This window comes from Urocitellus parryii, chromosome 4, assembly GCF_045843805.1.
Source record: "Urocitellus parryii isolate mUroPar1 chromosome 4, mUroPar1.hap1, whole genome shotgun sequence".
NCBI classification, from domain to species: Eukaryota; Metazoa; Chordata; class Mammalia; order Rodentia; family Sciuridae; genus Urocitellus; species Urocitellus parryii.
The window spans coordinates 158,174,872-158,202,681 of NC_135534.1; the positions used below are offsets into that span (position 1 = coordinate 158,174,872).

Consider the following 27,810-nt stretch of genomic DNA (forward strand, 5'->3'; position numbering starts at 1 on the left):
ATTTAAAATCTTTCTTCTAGCTATTTTGAAATATACAATAAATTAACTGGAATTAACTAGAATTACCATAGTATGCTATAAAATAGTAGAACTTATTCCCCTTAACTATATTTTTGTATCTGATAACCAACCTCTCTCTGTCCACCCCCCCCAACCCCCCCCCCCCCCCCCCGCGATCACTATTCTATTCTCTATTTCTGTGTGGTCAACTCATTTAATTTACACACATGAGTGAGAACATGTGGTATTTATCTTTCTGTGCCTGATTTATTCCACTTAAGAGAATGTCCTCCAGGCTCATCTATGCTCCTATAAATGACAGGGCATTATTCATTTTTATTGCTGAATAATATTCCATTGTGTATCTATACTACATTTTCTTTATTCATTCATGGATGGAAACATAGGTTGATTCCATATCTTGTTTTTTGTGAGTAGTGCTATAAGAAATATGAGACTGCAGATGTCTTTTAGACTTGCTAATATAGGAATTCAGTATTTGTTTAGCTTTGTACTCTGAGGCTGTGCTGATGTACTATTCTGTGTGTGTGACCTTTGATGATGAGGAGAGGATCACTGTGTAGGGTGTGGCAACGTATGAACCATTTGCCCAACCTGCACAGCTGTCATTTAGAGCAGTAGGAGCTGGAGTTTTCTCTTTTCCAGTGGGGCAAGCTTTATTATAGGTATAGTCTTGGATGGAAGAAAGACAAGTGAACACTACTGAGAGGTGAAGAAGGTGCATGGATTACCTATTTTCTCTGAGCCTAGAAAAGCACATAACTGATGCTTTCCTACAGGAGAAAATTCAGTTCAACTTGTCTCTCAGATCTGCTAGCATTTTGCCTCAGTTTCCCAATTACAAAAAGGATGATGCTTCCAGTCTCTCAGGCTTGTGGTAGGATGGAATGAAATGATGCATGTAAACTAGAGCACTGAGCCCAGCACAGAGTCTCCTTGTAAAGACCAGTAAGAAAAGTAGCTTGTTTTGTTATTTTAAGTTGTGTGTGTGTATGTGTGTGTGTGTGTGTGTGTGTGTGTGTGTTTTACATTTCCAGTAAGTGTTATTTAGGAATCTTTTTCTCCACACTTTACCATTTGGTTCCTTTACTTTTCCCTCTTTCTTTAAAAAGCTTTAAATAATTTCATCAAATGCGATCTGTTTTAGCTTCCTATTTACTTTTTCATGTAATATGATTTTCCAGTGAGGCCCTGTTTTTGGTGTCTAAGCTCCTCTGGAAGGTTTTGAACAACTATCTTGATGTTTTCATGTCCCAAATAATAGTATATCAGACTTTACTGCAATATGGATAAAAATAAAAACACCCAGATTAGATCACATAGCTTTAGCTGAAAGGGCCAGTATGCTGTGACTTCGTAATAAAAAAATATTCTGCATATATTTATAAAGGTAATGCTTCTTTTTCATTATCTTATGCTCTAAATTATGTTTTTTGTCTTCAATAATTATTGTGGTGGTTTGGATATAAGGTGTCCCCCCAAAGTTCCTGTATTAATGTAGGAATATTTACAGGTGACATGATTAGATTTCAAGACCTGTAATCTAATCAGACCATCCTAGTTTGAAAAGGCTAACTAGGTCGTAACTTTATGCAGGTGGGACATGGGTAGAGGCGGTAGGTCACTGGGAGTGTGCCCTGGAAGGATCATTCTTCCCTGTGGCCTCTTCCCTTGCCCTCATACTTCCTGTTCGCCATGACCAGTAGAGCAGCATTTCTTACCATGTTTTTTCACTATGATATTTTCTCTAGGCCCCAAAGCAATACAGTTAGTCCTCTATGAACTGAACCTCTGAAACCATGAGCCAAAATAAACTTTTCCTCCTCTAAGTTGTTCTTTTCACTATTTTGTCATAGCAATTAAAACTTAACTAACACAATTATAATCTAGAATGCTGGTAATATTTGGCAAATATTGGCAGGCAATCAATAAATGTTTGTGTCTTCATCCCCATCACTGATTAAAAGCAAATAATCATTAAATAAAAACTAATGATAGCTAACATTTATAGAATGCTTTATGCTTATTACTTTGCTTAAGAACATACATTACAATCTCATTTAATCCTTCAAATAATTTTGAGGATGATTGGTGCTCTGCTTTTATTCCATTTTACAAAGGAAGAAACCAAAGTTTATTAAGACGAAGTAAGACACCAAAGTCATATATCCACTGAGCAGGATAACATGTCCATTCATGCTTTTAATCATGCCATTCCGTCTTCTGTGAACTATGGCTTACTGGTTTTTGGTACTGGAGATTGGACCTAGGGGCACTATACTATTGAGCTACCCAGTTCTTTGATTTATTTATTTATTTTTAAAATTTTGAGACAGTGTCTCTCTTGCTAAGTTGCTGAGGCTGGCCTTGAACTTGTCCTCCTGCTTCAGCCTCTGGAGTAGCTTGAATTAAAGGCTTGTGCCATCATGCCTGGCTTTTGTTTGTTTTTTAAGATGACTAAGAGGAAAAGGATAAAGATAGGGCCTTTCTGGTAGAATACAGTTTCATTTGTGTAGAAATATTAGGAAGAGTAGAAATTCAAGGGAGGATTAACTGGACAAGTTACTTTTCTGTTTGGGTTCTTTATTTCTAAAATGAACATAAAGTTCCTATTTCATAGCATTTATGTGGTGATTAAATGGGTTATTCCATTGGAAATGCTTCCAGTCTGTTACTACAGATACATTGCAAATACTCAGTGTTTGTTAGCTCTTCACTAGTATGAAAGCTTTATGAGATCAGGAATGTGGTCTTGTTCACTGCAGTGTCCTCAGAGCTCAGAACTATTTTTGCATAGAGGAGGCCCTGAGTCTCTCAGTATATATGGATGAATGAAATTCTTGATTTCAGACATTTGGAAAGATTGCTTTTGTTTAAGACATGCAAGCTCAAGAAACCTTGCTATATATGTGTATTTTTTACTTCTAGGTCCACATTACTTTAAAAATGTGTCTCCCAAACCATCTCATTGAAGTGTTTAAAGCTTAGTGCATAATATCAATACCTCTGAAACTGTAGTATATTTTGTAAGTGTATGTTTATAAACACTTCATTAGAGAGTCTTCATTGTGAAACCATTTATTTATGAAGATTTAAACAACAGAGTCTTCCCTGTAAATATAGTAATCTTTTAATCACTCTAACCCACAATGTCATTACATGGTCCTTACTTAGAATGGTTTTTATATGTGTTATATTCATGACTTTTGGGAGACTTTCTTCTAATTTTTCAGGTGTATACATTTCTTAGAGCTTTTTTTTGTATATAGATAAATCATAAAGAACATCTTGCAGGAAATTTTATTATAATTTTTTTATGTACAGAGGAATGAGATAAATGATATCAGTACCTAAACTGTTGGAGAATGAAAATATATTTACATGTGTTTTCTGTTGCAGTCCTTAAGGCAACAACCTTCTAATTGTTCTACAAGAAATTTCTACATTTTTGGCATACTTAGAATTTAAAGAGACATTAGGCAATTTCATTTAAAAGATTATTTCATCTTATTATTTTTATTCTTTGTATTATCCCATGTACATAGTGAATTTTCAGAACACTGATCATCTTTTTAAACATGAAAAGGAGCCATTTTGAATGAAAATCTTGTTAAATATAACAAATACTGCTTTTAAATAAAAAATATAATATACCTGATTAAAATTTTTGATTACTTTGGTAATTAGTATTATACATATAAATTATAGTATTATGATAGTATAATGACTCAGGTATATAATGGCATTTGCCTTAACATAATTTGACACAAAATTTACTAATATTAATTAGCTTTCAAAAATTATACGATCTTGACAATAAAAAATCGTACTCTTCAGAAGAGTATAGAATAAGATCATTTGAAATTTTGCTAGAGACAACCAGTATTAACATTTAATACATATTATTCTAGTTATTTTCAGCCACAGATATAACCTTATGTGCACATTTTACTTGTATTTGAACAGTAATCAGGTCATACAGTTTTGTAAGCCTTACACAGTATAAACCTAATAACATATCATGGATATCTTTCTTGTCAATAAATACAGATTTTACCAGATGTTATATGCTACCATTCTTTCCTTAGTTCCCACACTTTAAAAATAACTTTATTGTATTTATTATTATTATTATTATTATTATTTAATATGGTTAAAAAAACCCAGTGCCTCACATGTGTTAGGCAAGCACTTTACCACTGAGCCACAACCCCAGCCCCAGTCCCCACATTTTAATTTAAAAGATTTATTGTAGTGAAGTATTTTTTCTTTAATTCCATTGTTGAAACGTAGTATTGCTTACTAATAGTTAAAAACATATCTGTTAAAGCTACTACTTCTATAAAGTTATTGTTATTTTTTTATTTAACAGATGAGACATTTTATATTTTTCATCATGGCTTATATTTCAGACCAGTACTTTGTTTTCCTACCTACCTGGCTCTTGACCCCAGGACTTTCATTTCTCTTTGCCTTTTGCAAAGGAAAAGATGACTTATGAGGGCAAGGAATTGCATCTTTATAAACCTTTTGCTATAAATTTAAAGAATCTTATAACTTTCAACTTCTTTACCTTACATGCTGAATTACATCCTCCGAGGGAATGACCTGTAATCCATGATCTGAACTAATACCAAGTATAATCTGGTAAGAATTCCTCAGAAACTTGGTTGATTCATAAAGTCCTTTTTCTATTTTTTTTATTTCTTCCTTTGTTTATTACAAGGAAGAATAGGAAAACAAAATCAGAACCATTATTGAAGAAGGTTGAAAAGATTATACAACTTTGCAAGAAAGTAGTAAGACTGTCTATATAGCACAGATGAAATTCTTCCTCTAGATACAAATTACACAGGTAGGGTGAGCTCTCATTATTTTATACAATGGTGATCTTTTTCTTGTGGAATACAACATTGTCCTTTCTTGTTAAGGATGAATATGGATTGTCATCCTTGGGGTGCCAAAAGTGCCACAGGAGTTTTATCCTAGAATCACTATTTTCTGTGAGCTCTTAGCTCTTTATTCTTTCAGTCTGTTAGTTTCCTCTTCTGTAAAATGGAGACAATAATACCTGCTCTGGTGCATCTTGGAATGACTAGGAAGATTATATGATATGTATGAAAGTACTTTGAAAAATAAGTAGCACACAAAATTTTTTACAATTGTTTCCCTTTAAATAATTGGCATATAAATATTCCTTTTTCAGGTGTAAGATTGCTTAGTTTTCAATATCCAGGTTGAGTTTTTTGCCCTTCTAAAAGACAAGCAAGTAAATCAGATTTTAGGGAAGTTGGCAACCATGAATCTGCACAGTTTTCTGTATGTCACTGAGTTTGCTGGAAACATGTGGATCAGAATAGGAATTACTTTTTTAACAACATAGTATTTGGAAAAGATAAAATAATTACATTTTCTGGGGAAAGAGGCAGTAAGGTAGTATTTGAGAAAACGTGGAGAGTCAGAATGTCTGGACTAAAGTCCTGGCTCTGTAATTTAACCACCTTGGCAAGTCACTTAATGGCACTGAGCTGCCGTTTCCTTATCTGTAAATGGTGACAGTGAAGCCTGTCTTGCTTTGGCTCACAGGATTGTGGTGAGATCAGATAAGATAATGTGCCTATGAAGGTGTTTTTTACATTAGAAAATGCTTTATTAACATAAGCCACCTTGGACTGAACTACAAAAGGTCTGGGTTCAGGAATAGTGACCCAGTTACCTTGAAGAATGTTTTAGTGTTTTGATTTTTGGTGGTTTCTGATTGATGATGTATTCAACATGTTCCTTCAAAAGAATAAAATATTCAACAGTTTCAGTGTTTCCTTCTAGTTGAGTGTAAAGTCATTGCCAAAATGTAGGTAGTGAACGCTCAGCCAATACTTCTATTTTTAATTATTATATGAAGTAATTAATATTCTGTTTTCATATTTTAAACCATTTTGTACCTTTATTTCTGCCCTTTAATTGGTGGTGGGGTGTGTGTGCTTCAAATCCAACTTAGTGAAATGTGACAGTATTTGCCTATATATAAAATGTTTGAGATGCACTTTAGTGTGTTTGGAAAAAACAAAAATGACAAAGCATATTGCAGTACAAATTGTTTTTTTTAAAAACTAAGTTCTAGATGGCTATAAGTAGAAGAGCTGCTGAATTATATGAATATAATTTTTTATTAATATTAAGAGGCAAAAACTAAATCCTAAACTTAACCCTTTGTCTTTTTTTTTTCATTTTGAAGCCTGTTTTTAAGTAAACTGTAACCTTCCTAGATAATACCTTTTAATGCTTATTATTGAGAGACTGAAGCTTGTGAGCACTTGAACTTTCAAGTGCTTCAACCAGAATAGCTATTCATTTTAGCTACTTGGACAAAAAACAGTTTTTGATGGACTGCCTAGGTGAAGACCTGGAAAAGGAAGGGTTATCTACAAATTGAGTGAGTTTATTATGGCTTAGTGATTTGCTGATTGATTTCATTTGCTGTCAGTTAAGGCTCTCTTAATGTCAGTTTTCTTTGCATAATGCCTTGAAATAAAGGCTGATGAAGTTCTTCAGATTGATGCCGCTTATATAAACTGACCCTGATTTGCCCTATTCTGCATGGCAATTTAAGTGACAGCAGTTAAAGGAAAATACAGCAATGAATATGCAACTTAAGGATTAAGTTGTAAATCATTCAGTCTAAAGCTAGGTACAAAAGTAATTTCTTATAGTAATTCCATAGATACCTTAGGTTTTATTAAACAGACTGTTACTCACATTTATGTTTTAATATGTATATTACATATGCATAGTAAATAGATATATATGTGTAGTTCTCTCTGAAGAAGAGAACTAAAAGTGATTTTAAATCTTTTTGAATTGATAAAGCTTCCTCTCCTCACTTATTTAAACCTGGAGTTGACAGAATCGTAGTTGAATAAGTATTTTATTTGGACATTCACATGCAAACAAATAAGATCAGTCCTTTATCTTATATCATATATAAAAATCAACTCAAATAGATTAAAGACATTAATAAGACCTTAAACCTTAAAAATCCTAGAAGAAAACAGAGAGGACAAGTTCCTTGATACTGGTCCAGGCAGTGATATTTTTGGATATCCACCAAACGCATAGGCAGCAAAAGCAAAATTAAACAAGTGGGACTACATAAAATTAAAAAGCTGCCCAGAAAAGGAAACAGTCAACAATAAAAAGGAAACCTTTGAAATGATAAAATAATTGCAAACCCTATGTGCAATATAATAATGTCCAAAATATACAAACTCAGTGGCAAACCCCCCAAATATCTAAATTAAGAAATGGGCAAAGGACCTTAAAGGATGTTTTTCCAGAGAACATATACAAGTGGCCAACAGGTATATGAAAAGGTGCTCAACATCACTAATCACCAGAGAATGAAAATCTAACCACAGTGAAACACCACCTCACAACTCTCAGGATGGCTGTTATGAAAGTCAGAAGATAATGCTATGTGGTTTCAATGTATCCCCCAAAGTTCATGTGTTGGAAACTTGGTATAGTGATATAGTGTTAAGTGGTGGGACCATTAAGAGGTGATTAGATTATCAGGGCTCTGCCCTCATTAATGGTTTAATATCATTATTTTGAGGATGAGTCCATTATCATGAGAGTGGGTTCCTTATAAAAGAATGAGTTTGGGCCCTCTTTTCTCTTCCCTCTCTCTCTCCTGCCCATGTGACGTCTTTTGCCATGCTATGGTACAGCAAGAAGACTCACCAGATGCTGGCTCCTTGATCTATGTTGACTTCCCAGTCTCCAGAACTGTAAAAAATAAATTTCTGTTCTTTATAAATTACTCAGTCTGTGGTATTCTATTATGTCAGCACAAAACAGAGACACATAACAAATGATGAGATTGTGAAGAAAAGGGAACCTTATATATTATTGGTAGGAAAATAAATTGATATAGCCATTATGGAAAGCAATATGAAAGGTCCTCAAAAATTTGAAAATGGAACTCCCATAAGATCCAGAAATCCTGCTCTAGGTATATATTCAAAGGAAAGGAAATCACTTTCTTGAAGAGATAGCTGCACTCCCACATTCATTGCAATGTTATTCATAATAACCAAGATGCAAGTCAACCTAAATGTCTATCAACAGATGAATGGATAAAAGAATGTGGGATGGGAAAATATAAAGAAGGAAATTTGGATTATACAACAACATGGTGAACCTAGAGGACATTATGCTAAGTGAAATAAACTAGCCACATAAAGACAAAAATTGTAGAATCTAAAAAAGTCAAACTCATAAAAACAATAGAATGGTTGGTAACAGGGTTAGGGAGTAAAGGAAATGGGGAGATGTTTGTCAAAAGTTCCATTATAACCTAAGTGATTTCTGGAGACCATGGTACATTATGTATGGTGTATTTGAAATTGGCTAATAGTATATCTTAAGTATTTTCAACATAAGTACAAAAAGGCTATGTGAGATGATAGCTGTTAGTTTGATTATAATAATTACACAGAGTATATATGTATCAAATTATGTTGTATACTTTATATATAATTTATATCAAAACACTTTGATATTGCATACTGCTGTATATTAAATAACCAGTGGGATATGGGGTAATTTTTGAAGATTTTAGAAAGTGCTTTTCAATTAGAGTCTTGTAGTAACAGTAATACCTTCCACCTGCCCTCTTTTGAATGATTCTCATGGTGCTGGCTAAAAGCAGACATAACTTTTGGGGGAAAGACTAACAAGTAACTCGCTGAAGAAAACATAGGAAATAGTTGTTTAACATAGACTGTGGCACAATAAAACAAAGAGTTTATTTGGGCCAACAGTGATTCATGAATCAGGCAGCTTCAAACCAGAAGTAATTCAGAGGTTGTGTTGAGGGAACACAGGGGAAGACATTTTATAGAGTGACCATGGAAGTAAAGCAAAGAGAATATGTGATGGGTTACAGTATACAATTGCCTTCTTTGGTCTATCCCGCTGCAGAGTCCCTTATTATATGCATCAGAATGATGACTTCTTATTGGCTAGCATTAAGGTTCATTTTTCTTTAATATAGGCATTTATAAGAAATATCTCAGTTTAAGTTTTGCTTATATTAAAAGTTAAAGTCACTTATGAAGCCTAACTGGCTTTGTCTGTTCAGTAATTTTTCAGGTGTTGTCTACATTTTAATTTAACATCACTATCTTAATTTCTAAGTGATGACTGTTTAGCTTATACCCTGCAGGTAGTTTTTCTCTATGGAGTATGCATTACTTCAGTGTTGAGAGGCAATATTTTTTCCCTAATACATTTTATAATGTGTTTTAATCAAATCCTTTCCTGATATAACTTCATTAAGATTAAAAGGATAACTTAGACAGCAGAGCACCTAAGTGAAGAAAATACTTGGATTCTGTTTGGGGGAGGGGGTTGGCAAATTACATTGAATAAGTTTATGTGGTATCTGTAGTATATTTAAAAGAGGCATAAGGCCTGGGACTGTAGCTCAGTGGTAGAGCGCCTGCCTCACACCTGTGAGGCATTGGGTTCGATCTCAGCACCACATAAAAATAATAAATAAAGATATTGTGTGCAATTACAATTTTAAAAATATTTTAATAAAAGAGGCATAAGTTCTATTTGCAAATAAGGTTTAGAGAAATTCTCAGACCTCAGATCTTTGTTGAATATTTGTCTTATAGTAGGATGTTTTAAATTTTTATAAAATTGAAGGGAATTATGATTTACTTAACATGTATTAAATTATGTATTATTTACATCTACATTATTAAATTATGCCATAGGACAAAATAGAAAAAAATAATCTTTATGAAATCTTTAACACAGGGTCTTATGTAAAGCCCTCAACAGATAGCTGCTATAATGAGAATTATTGTGACAGTATATATGAACAGAGGTTGGGGAGGAATATTGTAATTCTTTAGCAAGTGAAAAGGGATTCTTTGAAAATTTGAGGTGTATCAGTGTCATTGCCAAGTTGTTGTTGTTGTTGTTTGGTGGTACTGAGGATTGAACCCAGAACCTCACATGTGCTAGGCAGGGGTCCTACCTTTGAGCTTCATCCTCCAGCCCTTTTTTGAATTTTTGAGACAGATTCTCACAAAGTTGCTGAGCCTGGCCCCAAGCTTGCAGTTCTCCTGTGTCAGTCTCCTGAGTCACTGAAATTACAGACATAAGCCACCACACCTGGCCAAGTTTTTAAATTATTGGGTATTAAGAGGTTAAATGATTTCTTGTTAGTATTGAATAGGAGGTATAATTGTGACTGACGAAGGCACTCAGTGATAGGAATACATTTTAGGGCTATGAAAATTATTTTCTTATTATGTCTTTGTTTTAATATACACTCAGTGAATACTAGATGTTAAAACCCATGATTAAGGGACAAGTAGTTAGAAGTATTGCAAGGATTTGTTGATGGATAAGTCACTGGTTTACTATGCAGCATGAATGTTTACTTAGACTGCATTTAGAACTGTAAAAACAGAAGATGGTCATGTCCATCAAATTTTTCTGAAACATAAATTTATACTGTTATGATTTGGATATGAGTCATCCCCCACAAAGCCCCTGTGTTAATGCAGAAATATTCAGAGGTGAAATGATTAGATTATGAGAACTGTAACCTAATCAGTCCATCCTAGTTTGAATGACTAAATGAACTAACTGGCAGGTAGGATGTGGGTATAGGAGGTGGGTCACTGGGGCATACCCCACGAGGGTTTGCCTTGCCTCTGGCCCCTCACCTCTACTTCCTGGCCACCATGAATGGAAGCAGTGCCCCTCTGCCATGTCTGTTTCCCACAATGTTCTGCTTAGAGCAATGGGCTTAGCCAGTCATGGACTAAATCTTTGAAATCATGAGCCAAACTAAACTTCCTCCTCTACGTTGTTCTTGTCAAGTATTTTGATCATAATGCCAAAAACAAAAACAAACAAACAAACAAAAAACACACAAGAAAACTAACACAGAAACTGGTACCAAGAAGTAAGGTTTTTGCTGTGATTGAACTGACCATATAGTTCAGAAGCTTTTGGAACTGATTTACAGGAGGAATTTGGAAAAGTTTGGAGATGCAACCTAGAGAAGCCTAGAATTTTGTAAGTGAAGCCTAATGGGGTTATTCTGGTAAGAGCACAGAAGACCAGAATGTGGACCATAAAGACTGCTCATGAAGTAAGAAGAAAAATGAGGACTCTGTTGTTAATTGGACTAGGTCATTTATATTACATTCTGGCAAAGAACTTGTCTGTTTTTTCCATGTTCTGAGACTTTGTATGAGGCTGAATTTAAAAGTGATGGACTGATTAATTTGGTGGAGGAAATTTCAAGGCAGCACAACATTCAATGGCATGGATTTTCCTCAGTTTTCAACCAGATTTACTCTGAGAAAGTGGAAGGATTTTAAAAACTTGGCAGTTTGACAAGAAAAGTATGTAAAATTGGGGCCAAAAAAGGTGTGGCTGCTGAAGAGATTACAGTCACTAAAGAGTTGTTAGGCAGGATGCACAGAAACAGAAACAATAGGAAAGATGGCTTATGGGCATCTCAGGAATTTGCAAGACCATACCTGTCCATTGCAAGGTCAAGGGTATAAGGGAAAATTTCTTTGAGAAGAAATCCTGGGACCATCCTTCTTGCACAGGGGGCCTAGGAAGTTAATTCACCATACTCATCTGCCCAAGCACTCAGAGACCACTACAACTATAATCCCAGGAGGTCTAGCTATTGTGTAAGCTGGCAGACCTTGGCATCATCCTCTTGGTGCTCGATCTGCGAGAATTCAGGGTGCTGGAGTTAAGGGGTAATAGAAACTTCCATTGAGATTTCAGAGGGAGGCCTGGGAGGCCAGGAAAAATATAGCAAGGTTGGAATCCCTGAGAATGCTCCTGAGAGGGCAATACACAAAGCTGTGAAGGTGAAGTAAAAGCTGTAATGGCGACCCCAAGAATTAATTGATGCTAGTAACATGGACTGTCAACCAAGGAAAGCTGATGGCTGCAGAGGTAGCCACACTGAAAGAGAGCCCATGAGGGCTGCAGCCAACAAACCCAAAGGGATGGGACAACCCAAGCTCTTTGGAAAGAACATCTCACCACTATATACACTGGATCCTGGACATATAGCTATATGACCTGATGTCTGCCTGGCTGGGTTTCAGTCTTGTGTTGATACCATCCATCATTTCTATGTCGCTTTTCCTCCCTTTTGGAATGGGAATGTTCCCTTTTGGAATACTCCATGCCATTGTATATTGAATATATATAACTTGCTTTTGATTTTTGTAGTGGCTTACAGCCAAGATTTTGCCTTGAGTCTCAGATGAGACTTTAGAATTGGACTTTGGGCAATGCTGAAACTGTTAAGATTATGGGAACTCTTTGAAATGCACTAAATGAATTTTCCATTGTGGGATGGGCTTGTGCTTTTGGGGACCAGGATGGAATGCTATGGTTTGGATTTGAGGTATCTCCCAAAAGTTCTTGTGTTTATGCAGAAATATTTAGAGGATATTTAGAGGAGAAATGTTTGGATTATGAGAGCTGGAATTAAATCAGTCTGTCCTAGTTTGAATGGACTAACTGGGTGATAACTGTAGGCAGATAGGGTATGGGTAGAGGAGGTAGGTCACTTAGGGTATGTCCTGGGAGGTTTCAGTTTTCCTGTGGCCCCTATTTTCTTTTGCTTCCTGGCCTCTGTAAATGCAACAGAACCCCTCAGCCATGCCCTGACCCCATGGCATTCTGCTCACCTCAGGCCCAGAGCAGGGTACTCAGCCAGTCATTGGCTAACCCTCTGAAACCATTAGCCAAAATCAACGTTTCCTCCTCTTGATTGTTCTTGTCAGGTATTTTGGTCAAAATATTTAAAAGCTGACTAATATATATACCAGTCTGAATTACCAAAGCATAAAACTTAAAACTTCAGTCTTGCTAAATGAGGGTTTTTAAGAACAATTATTATAATAAAGTTAATAAATTATTGTCTGATACCAAATTTTATGCATGCATACATATAAATATATCACTGCTACTATAAAATGTATGGTACATATAACAACATACACTATAAGCCTTTCATTATACTAAACACTTTTAAATTCTAAATCAACTTTCTTAATCTGAAATATAAGATTGTACTTGATTAATTCATTTATTTTCAAAGGAAAAGTTAAAAAACTTGTTGTTTTCTTAATAATTTCCTTTAAAAATGCATTTCTCTTAACAGTACCTTATTTTTAAACTCCAAGGACTAACCAATGCTAGCCATAAAATACTTCAATTTTAGAAAAGAGGAATTGCATATAAGCAAAGCTGGGACAACTTTTGGAACCTACTCACTATGTCCTCTATTTTTTGTCTTTACAAGTTCATTCGGTCCCCATGATCAGGATGTTTGGGTGTATGAGACAGACCCCTTGAAGGGGAGCAGTAGTATAGTTTCTCAGGTCCAAAAAGTTCTTCATGAGGTGACCTGGGAGACTTTGCAGAATAGCTGACCCCTTGTTTTATTTCAGGTTCCAGGTTATTTTAGATATATGTTCTAAAGAACTTGTTCCTTTTTAAATTTTTTTCCTGATTACTAGAGTATACTCAAGAGAGAGAGAGAGAGAGAGAGAGAGAGAGAGAGAGAGAGAGAGAGAGAGTGAGTTAAGAACTTTTAAAGGAATGCTACTTAAGTTTTAAAATTAGATTTGAAGCCAGGCTCAATTATGGCACATTCCTATAATCCTAGCAGGTTGGGAAGATGAGGCAGGACAATTGCGGATTTAAAGCCAACCTCAGCAATTGAATTATTTAGTGAGATCCTGTCTCTAAATAAAATATAAAAAGGGGGGCTGAGGTTGTGGCTCAGTGGTAGAGTGCTCGCCTAGCATGTACGAGGCACTGGGTTTGGTCCTAAGCACCACATAAATGTAAAATTAAGATATTGTGTCCATCTAAAACTAATAAATAAATATTTTTTAAAAATATATAAAAAGGGCTGAGGGGGGTGTTGGAGTCATGGCTCAGTTGTAGAGCGCTTGCCTAGCATGCATGAGGCACTGGGTTTGATCCTCAGCATCTCATAAACAAACTAAATAAACAAAATAAAGATATATATATATATATATATATATATATATATATATATATATATATATTTAACAACAACAACAAAAAGGGGGCTGGGGATGTGGCTCAGTGGTTAAGTGCCTTGGGTTCAATCCTTCGTACCTGCACCCCCCAAAAATTGAATTTGATTTTGACATCCTGACTTAATTTTTTGATGGTAATAATTAGCCAATTAATTTGAAACAATACACATTTCTTTGTATATGTTATTTTCTGGCTCCTTTGAAACTAGCAGAATATCACACCAGAAATTTATACAATGAACTAAACAATTAGTAGAATCATTTTGCTTGTTATATGGATTTATATGTACTCCAGTGAAATAGGACCTTATAAACACGAATATATACACCAACAAACTTCAAATTACAAAATTTTGTTGCAATGCAGGAGTTGTTTTTTATCATTCAGGCCCACAGTCCCACACCTGAAATTTCAAATACTTTAAAAACTGATGAAGTGGAGGCTGAATCAGACCTGCTCCCATTTTGTGGCAAAACCTGAGAAGAACTTACTACAGAAGGCTCTTTAAAGTCTCAGTTTACCCCCCTCAATGTAATTATTCAAACGGTTTGCTGTAGAATGTTTTTGATTAGACTGTGCTGCTTATTTTCTGATTTATTTAATATATGAAATATTCCCCATATTTCCAAACTGAAAAGCCCTGAACTGTGAATCACATCTGATTCCAAGGATTTCAGATAAGGGATTGTGGGAAATGAACTAGCATTTTAAAACGGATTTCACACAAATGACACATACTATTATTTCAATGTAAGCTTTTTTTCTTTGTTTTTGAGTTAGAATATTGGTAAGGTTCTTCTTGACTACTTAAGCTCTATGATATTGCAAATAAATTATGGTCTCAATTAGGTTTCATGGCAGTCATTATTTATTCCTTCATAATGTATGGAAAATAAATTAGTTGCTTTAGTTGAATATCAGAAAGCACCTTGGAACTGATTAGTCTTTGAGATGGCAAAATAAAAAAAGCAAAACCAAAAACAAAAATGGCTATACATTAAATATGAAAAATTCTTTGTAGATCAACTATACCTCAGTAAAGCTATTTCAAAAACCAAAATGGTATCAATATTGTTTCAGGGTAATATGGTTGAACATACTTTAATAAATTTTGCTGTAGAGTAGGAATTATCAAGATTATTGAAGCAGATGACCAACTTGACTGAAACATGCAGATTCCCAAGCCACTTGCTCTATTATATAAAAATCACAATGGAACAAGTGATAAAATGATGGGTTCTTAATAAAGACATAAAGTATTTCCTGTTTCTTTACCAATTTGATTTTCTTTCAGGATTTTTAAACTTGTTTACATTAGATTTAAGTAAAGCACAAACAAATGCATCAAATTCTTATAGAATTCCAGCTAAAAGTCCTTTAGCACTTTTATCCAAATTAATGTAAAGAAACCAATTATGCAAGTATTTTGCTGCAATTCCTAAGTAAAGTTAATGGTTTGATGTAAAAGAAGAAAGGTAAAGGAGTCAACGTGTATGTATGCATGAATTTATTTACTGTGTCAGTAGCTTAGATTAAATGCATTTTATGAAAAGTTTGTTTTTAAATAATAGACTGAGCAGTTTTTCTTTGATAGTGAACTAGCTCTTGACTGTTCATAAACTCTTTATTTCTATAATATTTCTCTTTGCATTAACACTAGATTTACTTACTGAACCTCTAAAAGGTCAAAATTAGAATCTGTCTTTAGTATGCTATCAAATTTGACAAAAGCAGTTGGATCTTTGTAGGTTGATTATGAAAGAGACACCTGGGAAGTACTGGTTATCACTTAGTTCAGTCCACAAAAGGTATAAATCAGAAAGAGATTGCAGGGGTTTAAAGTGTCCTTTATTTAGCCCCAGATGTCTGTTAAAGGGGTTAAATAGGCACTCTAAAAATAGTCTATTACTGAAATTGAAAGTCCCCTAGCTCTAAAATGACAAACCATAGCAATACTATCTGTTCTTAATTTAATCAAGCTGAACAAGTATGAATGGAACTCCTTCTCTAGCTCTATGTGAATATATGATGGACTGGGATGACAGAGGATGAATGAGCATGCAGGGAGGAGAAATTAAAAAAAAAGAAAAAGAAAAAGCAAACCTCAGTGTTAACATTCCTACAACAGGAGGAACAAAACAGGCTCCACCATTCTGTGAGCCTTTGGAAGTGAAAGATTGGGAAAGGGCCTGAATATATCAAAACCTTGTTTCACATCCTCCTCTGCCAAAAACTGTTTCTTTTCTAAATAACTGGCATTTGACCTTTTTTGAGGACATATTCTACTATTGGTGATTTATCCACCCACTTTAAATATGAAAATTTAACATGTATTATTTCCCCAGATTAAAAAATGTAAACCAGAAGTTGCCATTCCTCTTTTCAGTTACAGCTATGTGACTTTTCATTACCTTTAAAATAAGCCCCAAACTTTTCATGTTGGTCTTGGGCTCTTTATGACCTGGGTCTTGCCACACTCTAGCTTCATTTCCTAACCTTCTCTATCTGCTCCCTGAGTGAAGTGACACTAATTTTGGCTGTAACTTGAACATAGGAAGCATAGTTCCATTTCAGAGGCTCTGTGCTCACTTTACTTGGTAAGCCAGTACCAAGTCTTACCTGAGGCTCCATTCTTCCAGTTGGGCATGTCTTTGCTTCGCCGTCACCTCATAGAAGCCTTCGCTCATCACTTGGTAAAACAGCTTCCTTTTTCCCTTCGTGTTCTGTAGCCCTAACTCTGCCTTACTTTCCTTCACACATATAACATGATATATTTGCTATTAATCTGTTCCTCCCTAGGATGTGAGATCCAGGAGGTCAGGGCTTTGTCCTCCTTATCATTGTATTCTCAGAACCTAGAACATAATAAGTAATCAATAATTTTGGTTGAATAAATTAATGAATAAACTGAGGTTTTTCTCTCTGCTGCTGCCCTTTAGAAAGGCATGCTGAGGAAAAGTAAGGGGTTTAGAACCAGATGGACCCCTGATTTCTAGCACTTATTAGCAGTGTGTCCTTAAGAGAGTTATTTATGGACTCTGAGCCTTAGTTCCTAAATATTTCCTACTTTTTAAAGATTGTATGAAGATAAGAGATTATTCATGCTGTTGGAGAAGACCAAGATGTGCTCAGATTTGCACATACTTTATTTAGTGTAAACAGAGATTTTCCTTTGAGTAATGTCTATAGATTGCTTAATAAGAGAACAAAGTAACAGATCTCCAAGGAGTCTACTCTTAGGTATCAAAATTTCACATGAATTTTTGAACATATAACATATCAGTGTTATCTGTTATGATTTTGATATTTGGACAGAGACAGCTTGAATTCCAGCTAATGCCATTAAAATTAAATAAATTCATCTGGTATACTCATACCATATAGTGTGTCTTATCTCTGTGTCAGTAGAATCCAAAGTAGCTCTAATAATCTTCTTCATTGTAAAACTTGTAATGGTTTCAAAGCATAGCAGGTGCTCAAGAAATTGTAGCCATAATAATTTATTTTTATTGTAATAGCTTAAGTAACAAAATCATGCTTCTTTACTGTTTCCTGTGGTCCACAATTAATGCTGTTATTCAGTGACTACACTAATCTTATTTTATCAGGTCCTATTTTGCAACAAATCCAGTGGCAATTCTATAATTTATATAACAAGCATCTGTAGACGTCTTAAGTTTTTAGGTCCCTAAAGCAAGGCAATTTATTATTATTGTTGTTGCTGCTTCTGTTATTGATCTACCATTATCCTCAGAGAATCTCATTGCTCTTTGAATTTTTCTCTGAATTACTCTTGCTTTTTATGATTTTTGTGTCCATGTACAATGGTTTCCAATAGGAAATTTTATTTTTTTCCTAGTCTCCAATTATTCTCTTGATCCATTTTCCATACTTTTGCAGGGAACCAACATGTTATTTCTTTCTATATGTCATCCCTTTGGTCTTTTGTTATGATAACCTGTAGCATAATAGGAGCAGTAATTACCATCAATCTAATAGCTGCACTTAACCTTAAAATTGGCTTTGATTCAATTGTGGTAGGAAGTAACATATTTGAAAAAGAGTTGGTCTTATTTTTGGCACATTTAAGTTGTATATGCCATGGTTGAGTGGAGGCCAGAAAAAAAGTTTAGAGTCTAAATAAGATAAAAAGAAAGCATCATTTTAAAAAAGTCTATTGAAAAGTATTCTGCAACTCTGCTGAATATGGTTTCCCATGAGGCTCCTTCTCATACCTGAAAAGCTACTATATTTACATCCTTCAAAGATGGTGCCAGTAAAAATTTTGAGTGATGGGATAAGTCAAGTCTGGGGCCATTTCAAATGCCAAAAAGGGGAGAATGAACTTGGTTTCTCTTTTTTCTTATATAAAATAACACCAACAAAAACATAGCTAACTCCATGCAACTTTGCATCAGGTCAGCTTACTATTTTCTTTTCAGTTTTGCTTCACTAAGGAGGCTGTACATTTGCAACAATGTTTTCTAATAATCTTAAACTAAACATACTCCCCTTATTGTCCCCATCACCACTAAAAAAAAGCCTTTCAGTATAGTGTACACTGTTTTAATTATCTAGTTGCACATAGTTTTTAAAACATAATTTATATAGGAGTACAGACTTACGTGGACCGAAGTGGCCAGGGAGTAAAATTTTAGAACGTGTACCTTAAAACAAACCCTAGTACATTTAGCACTCAAAATGGGCTATCTAGGGATGAAAAATATTCTGTATATAGAAAATCTCTCAGTTTACCAAAATCCTAGTTTCTGTATGAAAAGAAGGTCATTTTCCTTTAGGCAATTTTCCAGGTATGGAAAGATAAAAGACTTTCCTAGTCTTAATAGGTAAAATGGAAATGGAATATAACTTCTCTAAACCACATTCCAGCTATATGTATATATATCCAACATGCACAAACTCATTAAAAATAAGGATTTATGAGTTATATAGGTGAGCTAATCCTGCCTGGCCATGATCTGGCATATCACTGTCTTTGTTTTGGCTGTATTGTCCTTTACTGATGATACTAGGTCCTGATAGGCTACGAGGGATGCACAACATGTTATCAGTTTACATGTATAAGTCAATCAAACATACTCCACCTTCTTTTTCTTTCCTTCAAAATAGTCTTCCATTGTGTGGATAACATGATTTGCTATGATTTCTAAACTTAATTTTTTCCTATTAAACAAATCCAACAGTCTTCTTTTATTTTTATTTATTTTTTTATTGATTTAAAAAAATGATAGAGAAATGCATTACAATTCTTATTACACATATATATCACAATTTTCTTCTCTGTTTGTATATAAAGTATGTTGACACCCAATTCATGTCTTCATGCATATACTTTGGATTATGATGTCTATCACATTCCACCATCCTTGCTAATCCCCTGCCCCCTCTTCTTCCCTCCCACCTGTCTTCCCTATCTAGAATTTATCTATTCCTCTTATGATCCTCTTCCCTACCCCACTAAGTGTCAGCCTCCTTATATCAGAGAAAACATTCGGTTTGTTTTTTTGGGACTGGCTAACTTCACTTAGCATTATCTTCTCCAACGCCATCCATTTACCTGCAAATGCCATGATTTTATTCTCTTTTATTGCTGAGTAAAATTCATTGTGTTTATATGCCACATTTTTTTTATCCATTTATACACTGAAGGGCCTCTAGGTTGGCTCCACAATTTAGCTATTGTGAATTGTGTTGCTATAAACATTGATGTGGCTGTGTCTCTGAAGTATGCTGTTTTTAAGTCCTTTGGGTATAGTTTGAGGAGAGGGATAGCTGGGTCAAATGGTGGTTCTATTCCCAGAATTCCAAGGAATCTCCATACTGCTTTCCATAAATTTCTTAAGTCATAGTATTTGCCCAGATTGAACCAGGAAGATATACACAATTTAAACAAACCAATATCAAGTGATGAAATAGAAGACGCCATCAGAAGCTTACCAACCAAGAAAAGCCCAGGACCATACACAGCCGAGTTCTACAAGACCTTTAAAGATGAATACCAATGCTACTCATTTATTTCAGGAAATAGAAAAAGACGCAGCACTTCCAAACTCATTCTATGAGGTCAGTATAACTCTGATCCCCAAATCAGGCAAAAACACATCAAAGAAAGAAAATTTCAGACCAATATCTCTAATGAACATAGATGTAAAAATTCTCAATAAAATTCTGGCAAATCAAATACAAAAACATATCAAAAAGATTGTGCACCATGGTCAAGTAGGATTCATCCCAGGGATGCAAGGTTGGTTCAACATACGGAAATCAATAATGTAATTCATCACATCAATAGACTTAAAGATAAGAATCATATGATCATCTCAATAGACACAGAAAAAGCATTTGACAAAATACAGCACCCCTTTATGTTCAAAACACTAGAAATCTAGGGATAACAGGAACATATCTCAACATAGTAAAGGCTCTCTACCCTAAGCCTCAGGTCAACATCATTCTAAATGGAGAAAAATTGAAGGCATTCCCTCTAAAAACTGGAACAAGACAGGGATGCCCTATTTCACCACTTCTATTCAACATAGTTCTTGATACACTGGCTAGAACAATTAGACGAAAGAAATTAAAGGGATATGTATAGGAAAAGAAGAACTTAAATTAGCACTATTTGCCAACAGTCTTCTTTTAAATTATATTTATTTTTTCCTTGAATCAAGGAAAGGGTAGAAATTATGTAGTGTATTTGGATAGAATAGTGATTCATTTGTTCATTACAAATGTTTATTGAACAACCTTCTGCAGAATGATGTTCCTAGGGAAATATCATCTGAAGTTCTTTTATTTGAAATATTTGTTTTGTTACTTAAAAAAATTTGGCAACCTAAGAGTCAATGTAGTGTAATTGTTATTAGTGTGTTTGAAATTTGAAAATCCTGGTTTCATAGCAAAATGTAAGAGAATTTACTTTGTGTCTTTTTCAATCATTAATAAAGGAGAGAAGGTGGATTCAATTGATATTATGCTAATGTTGTGGTACATTATCTGCACAACTTTATGAAAACTTGGAAAGCCTAGATTAATGTTGTTTAGTTCACTGAGAAGACCTGTACAGCATGGCCCCAAACAAACAAAAAACACTAACTGATCTAAACCAAACCAAAAAACTTGCAACACAAGAATGAGCATGGGTTTTGGAGTTTAACAGAGATGGATTTGAGTTCCATTTCCAGTTTTTATGAGCTAGGTGACCTTGGACAAGGTACTTAGCATCACTAAACCTTAGATTCTTATTTTGCTAAGATATAGATGATAATATTAGTCTTAGAATTGTTGGAAGAATTAGAAAAATATGAAAAATTATGCAAATAATGTGGTATCTGGCACATAGTAACTTGTTAGAACTGGGGTCCAGGCAAATCCTGTGGAATAGGAACTATAGTAGTAGCTAGAATATCTTTGAGAAGCGATTTGGTGAAGCTTAGATTCCCACTGATTCTAACTCATTGGTGATTTCTGGTGGCAGAGTGTGGGATTCATCTCCCTCCTCTATCTACTTTGGGAGAGGTATGAGTTTGACTTTGAGAGTTGAGCTGGGTGCATATACCTCTCAGATAACATTGATACCTTTGAGGCTGTGCTGCAGTCTCAGTAGCTGATGTTGCTGGATTGTTTGTTGCAGTGAGAAATACAGACAGGTGTCTGATCAATGTGACTGTTGAATGTGATAAGCAAGATGCTAGGTGGTTTTATTCAAGGATCTGTAAAAGGGAGTCTTAAGGAATTATGGAGAGGAGACTAGTTAGTCTAGTCAGGCCTTTGCAAGATAACTAGGTACTATTAAAATTTTTTTAAAAAAATGTTTTATACTTTTCTTGCTTGTTTCCAAAATGTATGTATTCTGTAAATTTGTACATATTTTCCATTTTTAGTTAAATGTTGGAGTACTATACACATACTTTTATTTTTTTACATTTTGATTTTGAAATTCTATATTCACAGGAAGTTGTAAAGGTAGTACCAAGAAGTTCCTGTGTACCTTTCATCCAATTTCCCCCAGTGTTACATCTTATAGAACTTTAGGAAAATATCAAGGCTGGAAAACTGACATGGGAACAATGTTTGTATATACTTCTATGATAATTTATCATATGTTGGAACCACCATAATCACGGTATAGAACCTCTCTCCAGCTCCTGGAAATCACTGAATATTTTTTATCTCTATAATTGTGCCATGTATATGAATGCAACCATATGAAATGTGACCCATTTGATCTAACTGATCTAAACCAAACCTTTTTAAATACTTTGTTTTGTTTTTTTTTAGTTGTAGTTGGATATAATACCTTTATTTTACTTTTATGTGGTGCTGAGGATTGAGCCCAGCACCACATACATACTAGGTGAGTGCTCTACCACTGAGCTACAACCCCAAATGTAATTGTTCAATTATCAATGAGAATTTTTGATGCAGCAAAATGCTCTTCATTAGACCCTAAACAATTTTTTTTCCTGAAGGGACTTATTTACTATGTACAGAAAGTATTATATTTAAAATACTTTGTACTATATCCAATAATCATACCCTTCAAAATCATTGAATCTTTCTTCTATGAGTTGAAATACTAATTTTCCTAATTTGGTGTTATTATTGCAACTAACATTTACTTGAGTGTTTACTATGTACTATGTAGTTCAAGGTCTTTTTATATATTAATCTTATTTAATTTCTATAAAATCTTTTTTTGTGTGTGTGTTGCTGGGGTTTGAACACAGGCCTTGTGCATGCAAAGCAAGCACTCTACCAACTGAGCTATATCCCTAGCCCCTCTATAAAATCTTTATAAATAGGAACTAATATCTCCATTTAATGGAAATTTATTGTTTTACATATTGACTATATTTGGCATATCTGTTTTACTCAATGTTTTCATAGGTTACATAACAATGAAGTTATGTCTATAATTTATAAGTTAAAGTGAAAATTCAGAGGTTTTGCTTCTCAGTTATTTATTCAACAATGTTGGTAAAAGATTTAATATTTTGGCATTTAGACATTATATTTTTTATTAATTTTTCCTCTTAACATCAGGTTCTCAATGATCTTATTTCCCCTGATGTTCAGTTTTGAAGTCAGTCTAAATTGCATCATGATACATGCATAATAAGTTGGGTAAATAATGTTCTAGTTCTCAAGTGACTTTCACTTGTTTACGTCTCAGAATTTTTAAAAATTTAAAAGCACATATATTTTTTCTTAAAATACATAGGAGTGGAATTTTATGTGTTTGGATTCTCTCATAAATATTATGGATTCTCTCTGAAGCCTGCTCTTATCCAGAAACTCTCTCTTGTTCTGTTTCTCATATAACTAGATCTCATTGCAGGGCATAATCAAAATCCCTAGGGACAAGGATGACACTGGATAAGTTCTCAAGTTCTGGGTATGCTATACACAATCTCATACTCTTCTGTAGTCATTTCCTGATGTAAAACATGATGTGTTTACATGGAGCAGGATAGATTGTGAAGAATTAGACTTTTGGGGATTGATACAACAGTCATTAGATGCTTACTCCTCTTCCTCACATCCCTTCACTTGATTCAGATTGTTATTTCCATATCTTCTATCAACTTAGTACTTTTCTTTGGTATTAAAGTGTTGAATTTTTTCACCATCATTCTTTAGTTCATAGTTTGAATCACTTTTTAATACTGGAAGTTAGTATTCTTAATTCCTCAAAGATCAGTGATCCTACATACTGTCAGTTTTGAAGGAGGTTTTAGTGCTAGAAAAATGTAGTATGTTTTTACACATTAGTACTGTTATGGTTTAGATGTGAGGTAACCCCAAAAGCTCACGTGTGAAACAGTGCAAGGGGTATGAGAGCCTTAAACCAATCAGTGTGTTTATCCCATGATAGGGATTAACTGAGTGGTGACTCTAGGTAGGTAGGGTGTGGCTAGAGAAGGTGGGTCCCTGGAGGGGTGTGTACCTTTGGGGTGTATATTTTGTCCTATTTGAGCAGAACTCACTCTCTGCTCCCTGATGTCATGTTGCCAGCTGCTTTCCTCTGCCACACTCTTCTGTTGTGGTGTTCTGCCTACCCTAAGCCCTGAGGAATGATTTGGCCTTCTATGGACTGAGACCTCTGAAACTGTGAGCCCACAAATAAACTTTTCCTCTACTAATTATTCTTTGTCAGGTATTTTAGTTACTGTGGCAAAAAAGGTGACTAAAGAAGTACCATGAAATACGCTTTTTGGAGTGGTTACTAGACTTGGCTGTTTTGAGAAAATATCTTACAATACACATTATATAAAATTTCTTTCATCTTTCAAATGAAATACTGCTTTAAAAGATTTTAGATGTTTAAGGTTCTATATCTTAAGCAAATAACTAAACAATATTAGAATTTTGTTATTAAAAGTAGAACAAGAAAGGAGCCAAAATAATTACCACTATTGTTCTGCCCACCAAATGGCACTTCTGAGGTTATTTCTTTTTTTTTAGATTAATGAATCTTTATTTTATTCATTTACTTATATGTGGAGCTGAGAATTGAACCCCATGCTTCACACATGCTAGTAGGCAAGCACTGTACCACTGAACCACAGCCTCAGCCCCTGATGTTATTTCTTAAAAAACTATTTCTTGAAAGAGTTCTGAAGGAAAATTGTATTATTTTTTCCTTTTAGAATATCATGTACATAAGAATTCAGGAGATGTGTTCCTATAAACTTAGGAAATGGATAACTTTTAAAATATTACACTGTTTTAAACTAAAATATTAAATGCCAATTCTCACATCACTTAAAGTGAAATAGTGATCCAGAGCTTATCACTGATAGGAGGGTACTTCCTGATTTTCATTCAACAAGCATTTATGCATGCTTTCAGCCACTTATAGATATTATGTACTTATGCAGCAAGAGCATACGTAATATGAGAATCACCTATCATAGATTGTCTTATTAAGATTTTACTGGAGAATTAAAAAATATAATAATAATGCAATAAAATGCAATAATCACTTTTATAGGGCTTTCTTGGATGCGATATAATTGAAGGGTTAAAAGAAAGTATGTGTGTGTGTATATATATGTATGTGTATATATATATATTTTATATATATATATATATATATTTATATTTATTTTGAATCCTGACCAACATGTTACTAATTGTGGTCTTGGATAATCTCCTTTGTTTTACACTGAGAAACTAGGTTAAAAAATATCTACTCTAATTACTGGACTGCAGTTATAGTTCATTTGAATCTAACAAACATTGACTATTTTAATTATTTGAGCCTTACAGGAGTTTTGGAAATTGGTAAGAAAATGACCTTTCTTCCTATTTTATATGTTGAGGGAGGAGATAGAGGCTCAGAGAGATTGTTTGGCAACACAGACCTATGAATGTGGCAGAGTGAAGACCAGAAAATTTAAAAAAAAAATCAGGCTTGTATTCCTGATCCAGTATCTCAATAGAGAAGACAGATGAATTTGTAAGAATGGAGAGAGAGATGATGTAGGAAGAAGCAGATGTGATTGGATAGTTTTTGATTTTTACATACTTTTGAGACCCAAGGAAATACTTTGTTAATATTAGCTATAAACCTAACCTTGAAGTGATTCTGAGTAGAGTAGATTAGGACATGTGAGATGCCCTAAGCTGAGGTCGTATTGTGCTATTTGGTGTTGGGCAGTAGATTCACATTCATGGACTTTTATGCCCATAGTCTGCTTTTCTTTCAACTTGAACAAAGTTACAGTTAATAATTTATTCATTAGATTGAGCATTAAGATTATGTTTTCCCAGATACATTCATCCTTTTCCACAGGTATTTTAAGCCAATATGTGGCTTGCAGTTTTTCATCTTTTCTAATTTTTCATTCATTCATTCATTCTTCAAAACATTCATCAATCTAGGCATTTATTCAAACAAGCACTCACTGTCAGCCACTCTCATCCCTGAGGATATAGACATGTGTATTCACAGTATACGACCTTAAGGAGCTCTTCAGCCTGGTAAAGAAGTTTGCATGAGTTTGCATGTAAACTAATACATTTCTGCCAGAGCAATAAATGCAATTGTAAAAGCAAGCATGAAGGACCCACAGAGAACCTGAAGAGAAATTAACTCCACTTATTGGGGGCTCTGAAGAGGGTTCTTGAAAGAGATGGTGTCTTGAGCTGGAATTTTTAAGGCAAATAGGAATTTATTAGGTAAAAATGTCTGAATTTTTAAAAAACTATTATCTGCAAGTAGTTAACCTACTTTTGTTTCTCAGACATTTTATATACTATTTCTATTTGTTCACATGCATTCAAAATTGCTCAATATCTAGTTTATCAAAACTTTCCCAATTCAAATCTTCAGATTGAAAGTAATTTGCAAATTCTATTGTAAAAATTGTGATAGGAGTAGGAACATATTTTTATTATAAATAATATCACTTTGAAATTGTCTTTGAAATGTTTGATGTTATTTTGATATATAAGGTATTTTGAAATACGTTTTTAAAAAAGCATAATAGTATTGGACTTAAAAAATTATTGCAGGTTGCTTTAGAAGGATGATACAGAGGTTCACCAATAGGGGAAATTATAAGTTACCAGCATTTGCTTACATATTTATTTTATTGTATATAGCATAATATGAAGATATTTCTGTGTTCTATGAGTGAATATAATTATGCCTTTCCTTCAATATAGGAGTCACATTATTTACTTTTTTAAAAAGTCATATTATTCTAGTTATTTTTGTTCAAAATTTTTATTTTGTAGGTGTATTGAAAGTTTTACTAACTCAGCTCATTTTGAAATGTCTTGTTTGTATATCCATGTATTGTGTCTTTTTTAAGATTGAAATTTAGGTCAAATTACAAGTGAATTTAACTTTACTACAGAAAATAAGTGTGCCACCTTTTAAAACTGCATTCTAAATTTTAAGTACAATAGATCAAAGTACATCTTATTTAAATAAATACTCTGGAATGAAGTCTCAATTATTTTCTCCCAAACTTTCTTAAATAGTCACTGTTTTCAACTTAAAATGTGAGGTTTAGCTTTATTATTTTCAAGAAAGATGAAAAGTTGTTTATTTTAAAATTTTAATGATTTTTCTTTCAAATTATGGAAATTATCCTTTGGGGACAGCTTTATTTGAATTATATGTGACATTATTTTTATTTCTTAAGGCTATGATTAAAAGTTTCATGGACGTCTACCAGCTTGCAAGCTCTAGAATCATTACATTAGAGAAAGAAATGACATCTCATCGAAGTCACATTGCAACCTTGAAATCAGAGCTTCACACAGCTTGTTTACGTGAAAATGAAAATTTACAAACAGTAAGTTCTTGTATGACAATATTTTTCTCTTCTTTGGATATTGGATCACATTTGCATTTATCTTTTTATTGCTTAGAAGATCACTTGCCAATATGTATAATTTAGGTTAAATGATCGATCAAGCAACATAAAATTAGAGTAGAGAAAAATTTGAGGGAAGAAAAGCAATTAATTTTCCCATTGTATCATGTTTAAAGATATGCATATTGTTATCAATGCTAAAACACTACATCAAGATTCCTTTGTGTTTGCCAGTACAGCTGACAGTTGGATTTGGCAGTATGCATAGTTAAAGCATGCAACTGTCTGAAGA

The 27,810-nt window shown here is 34.0% G+C and overlaps 1 protein-coding gene across 2 annotated transcripts in view; it reads left to right on the plus strand.

The window, feature by feature from the left end:
* Positions 1 to 27,810, plus strand: part of Ccdc171 (coiled-coil domain containing 171) — a 357,480-nt gene that overhangs the window by 273,718 nt on the left and 55,952 nt on the right. For both annotated transcript variants that reach the window (XM_026398594.2, XM_077797862.1), the window contains exon 24: positions 27,345 to 27,497. In XM_026398594.2, coding sequence (XP_026254379.2) covers positions 27,345 to 27,497 — 153 coding nt within the window. The remainder of the gene's footprint in view (positions 1 to 27,344; positions 27,498 to 27,810) is intronic.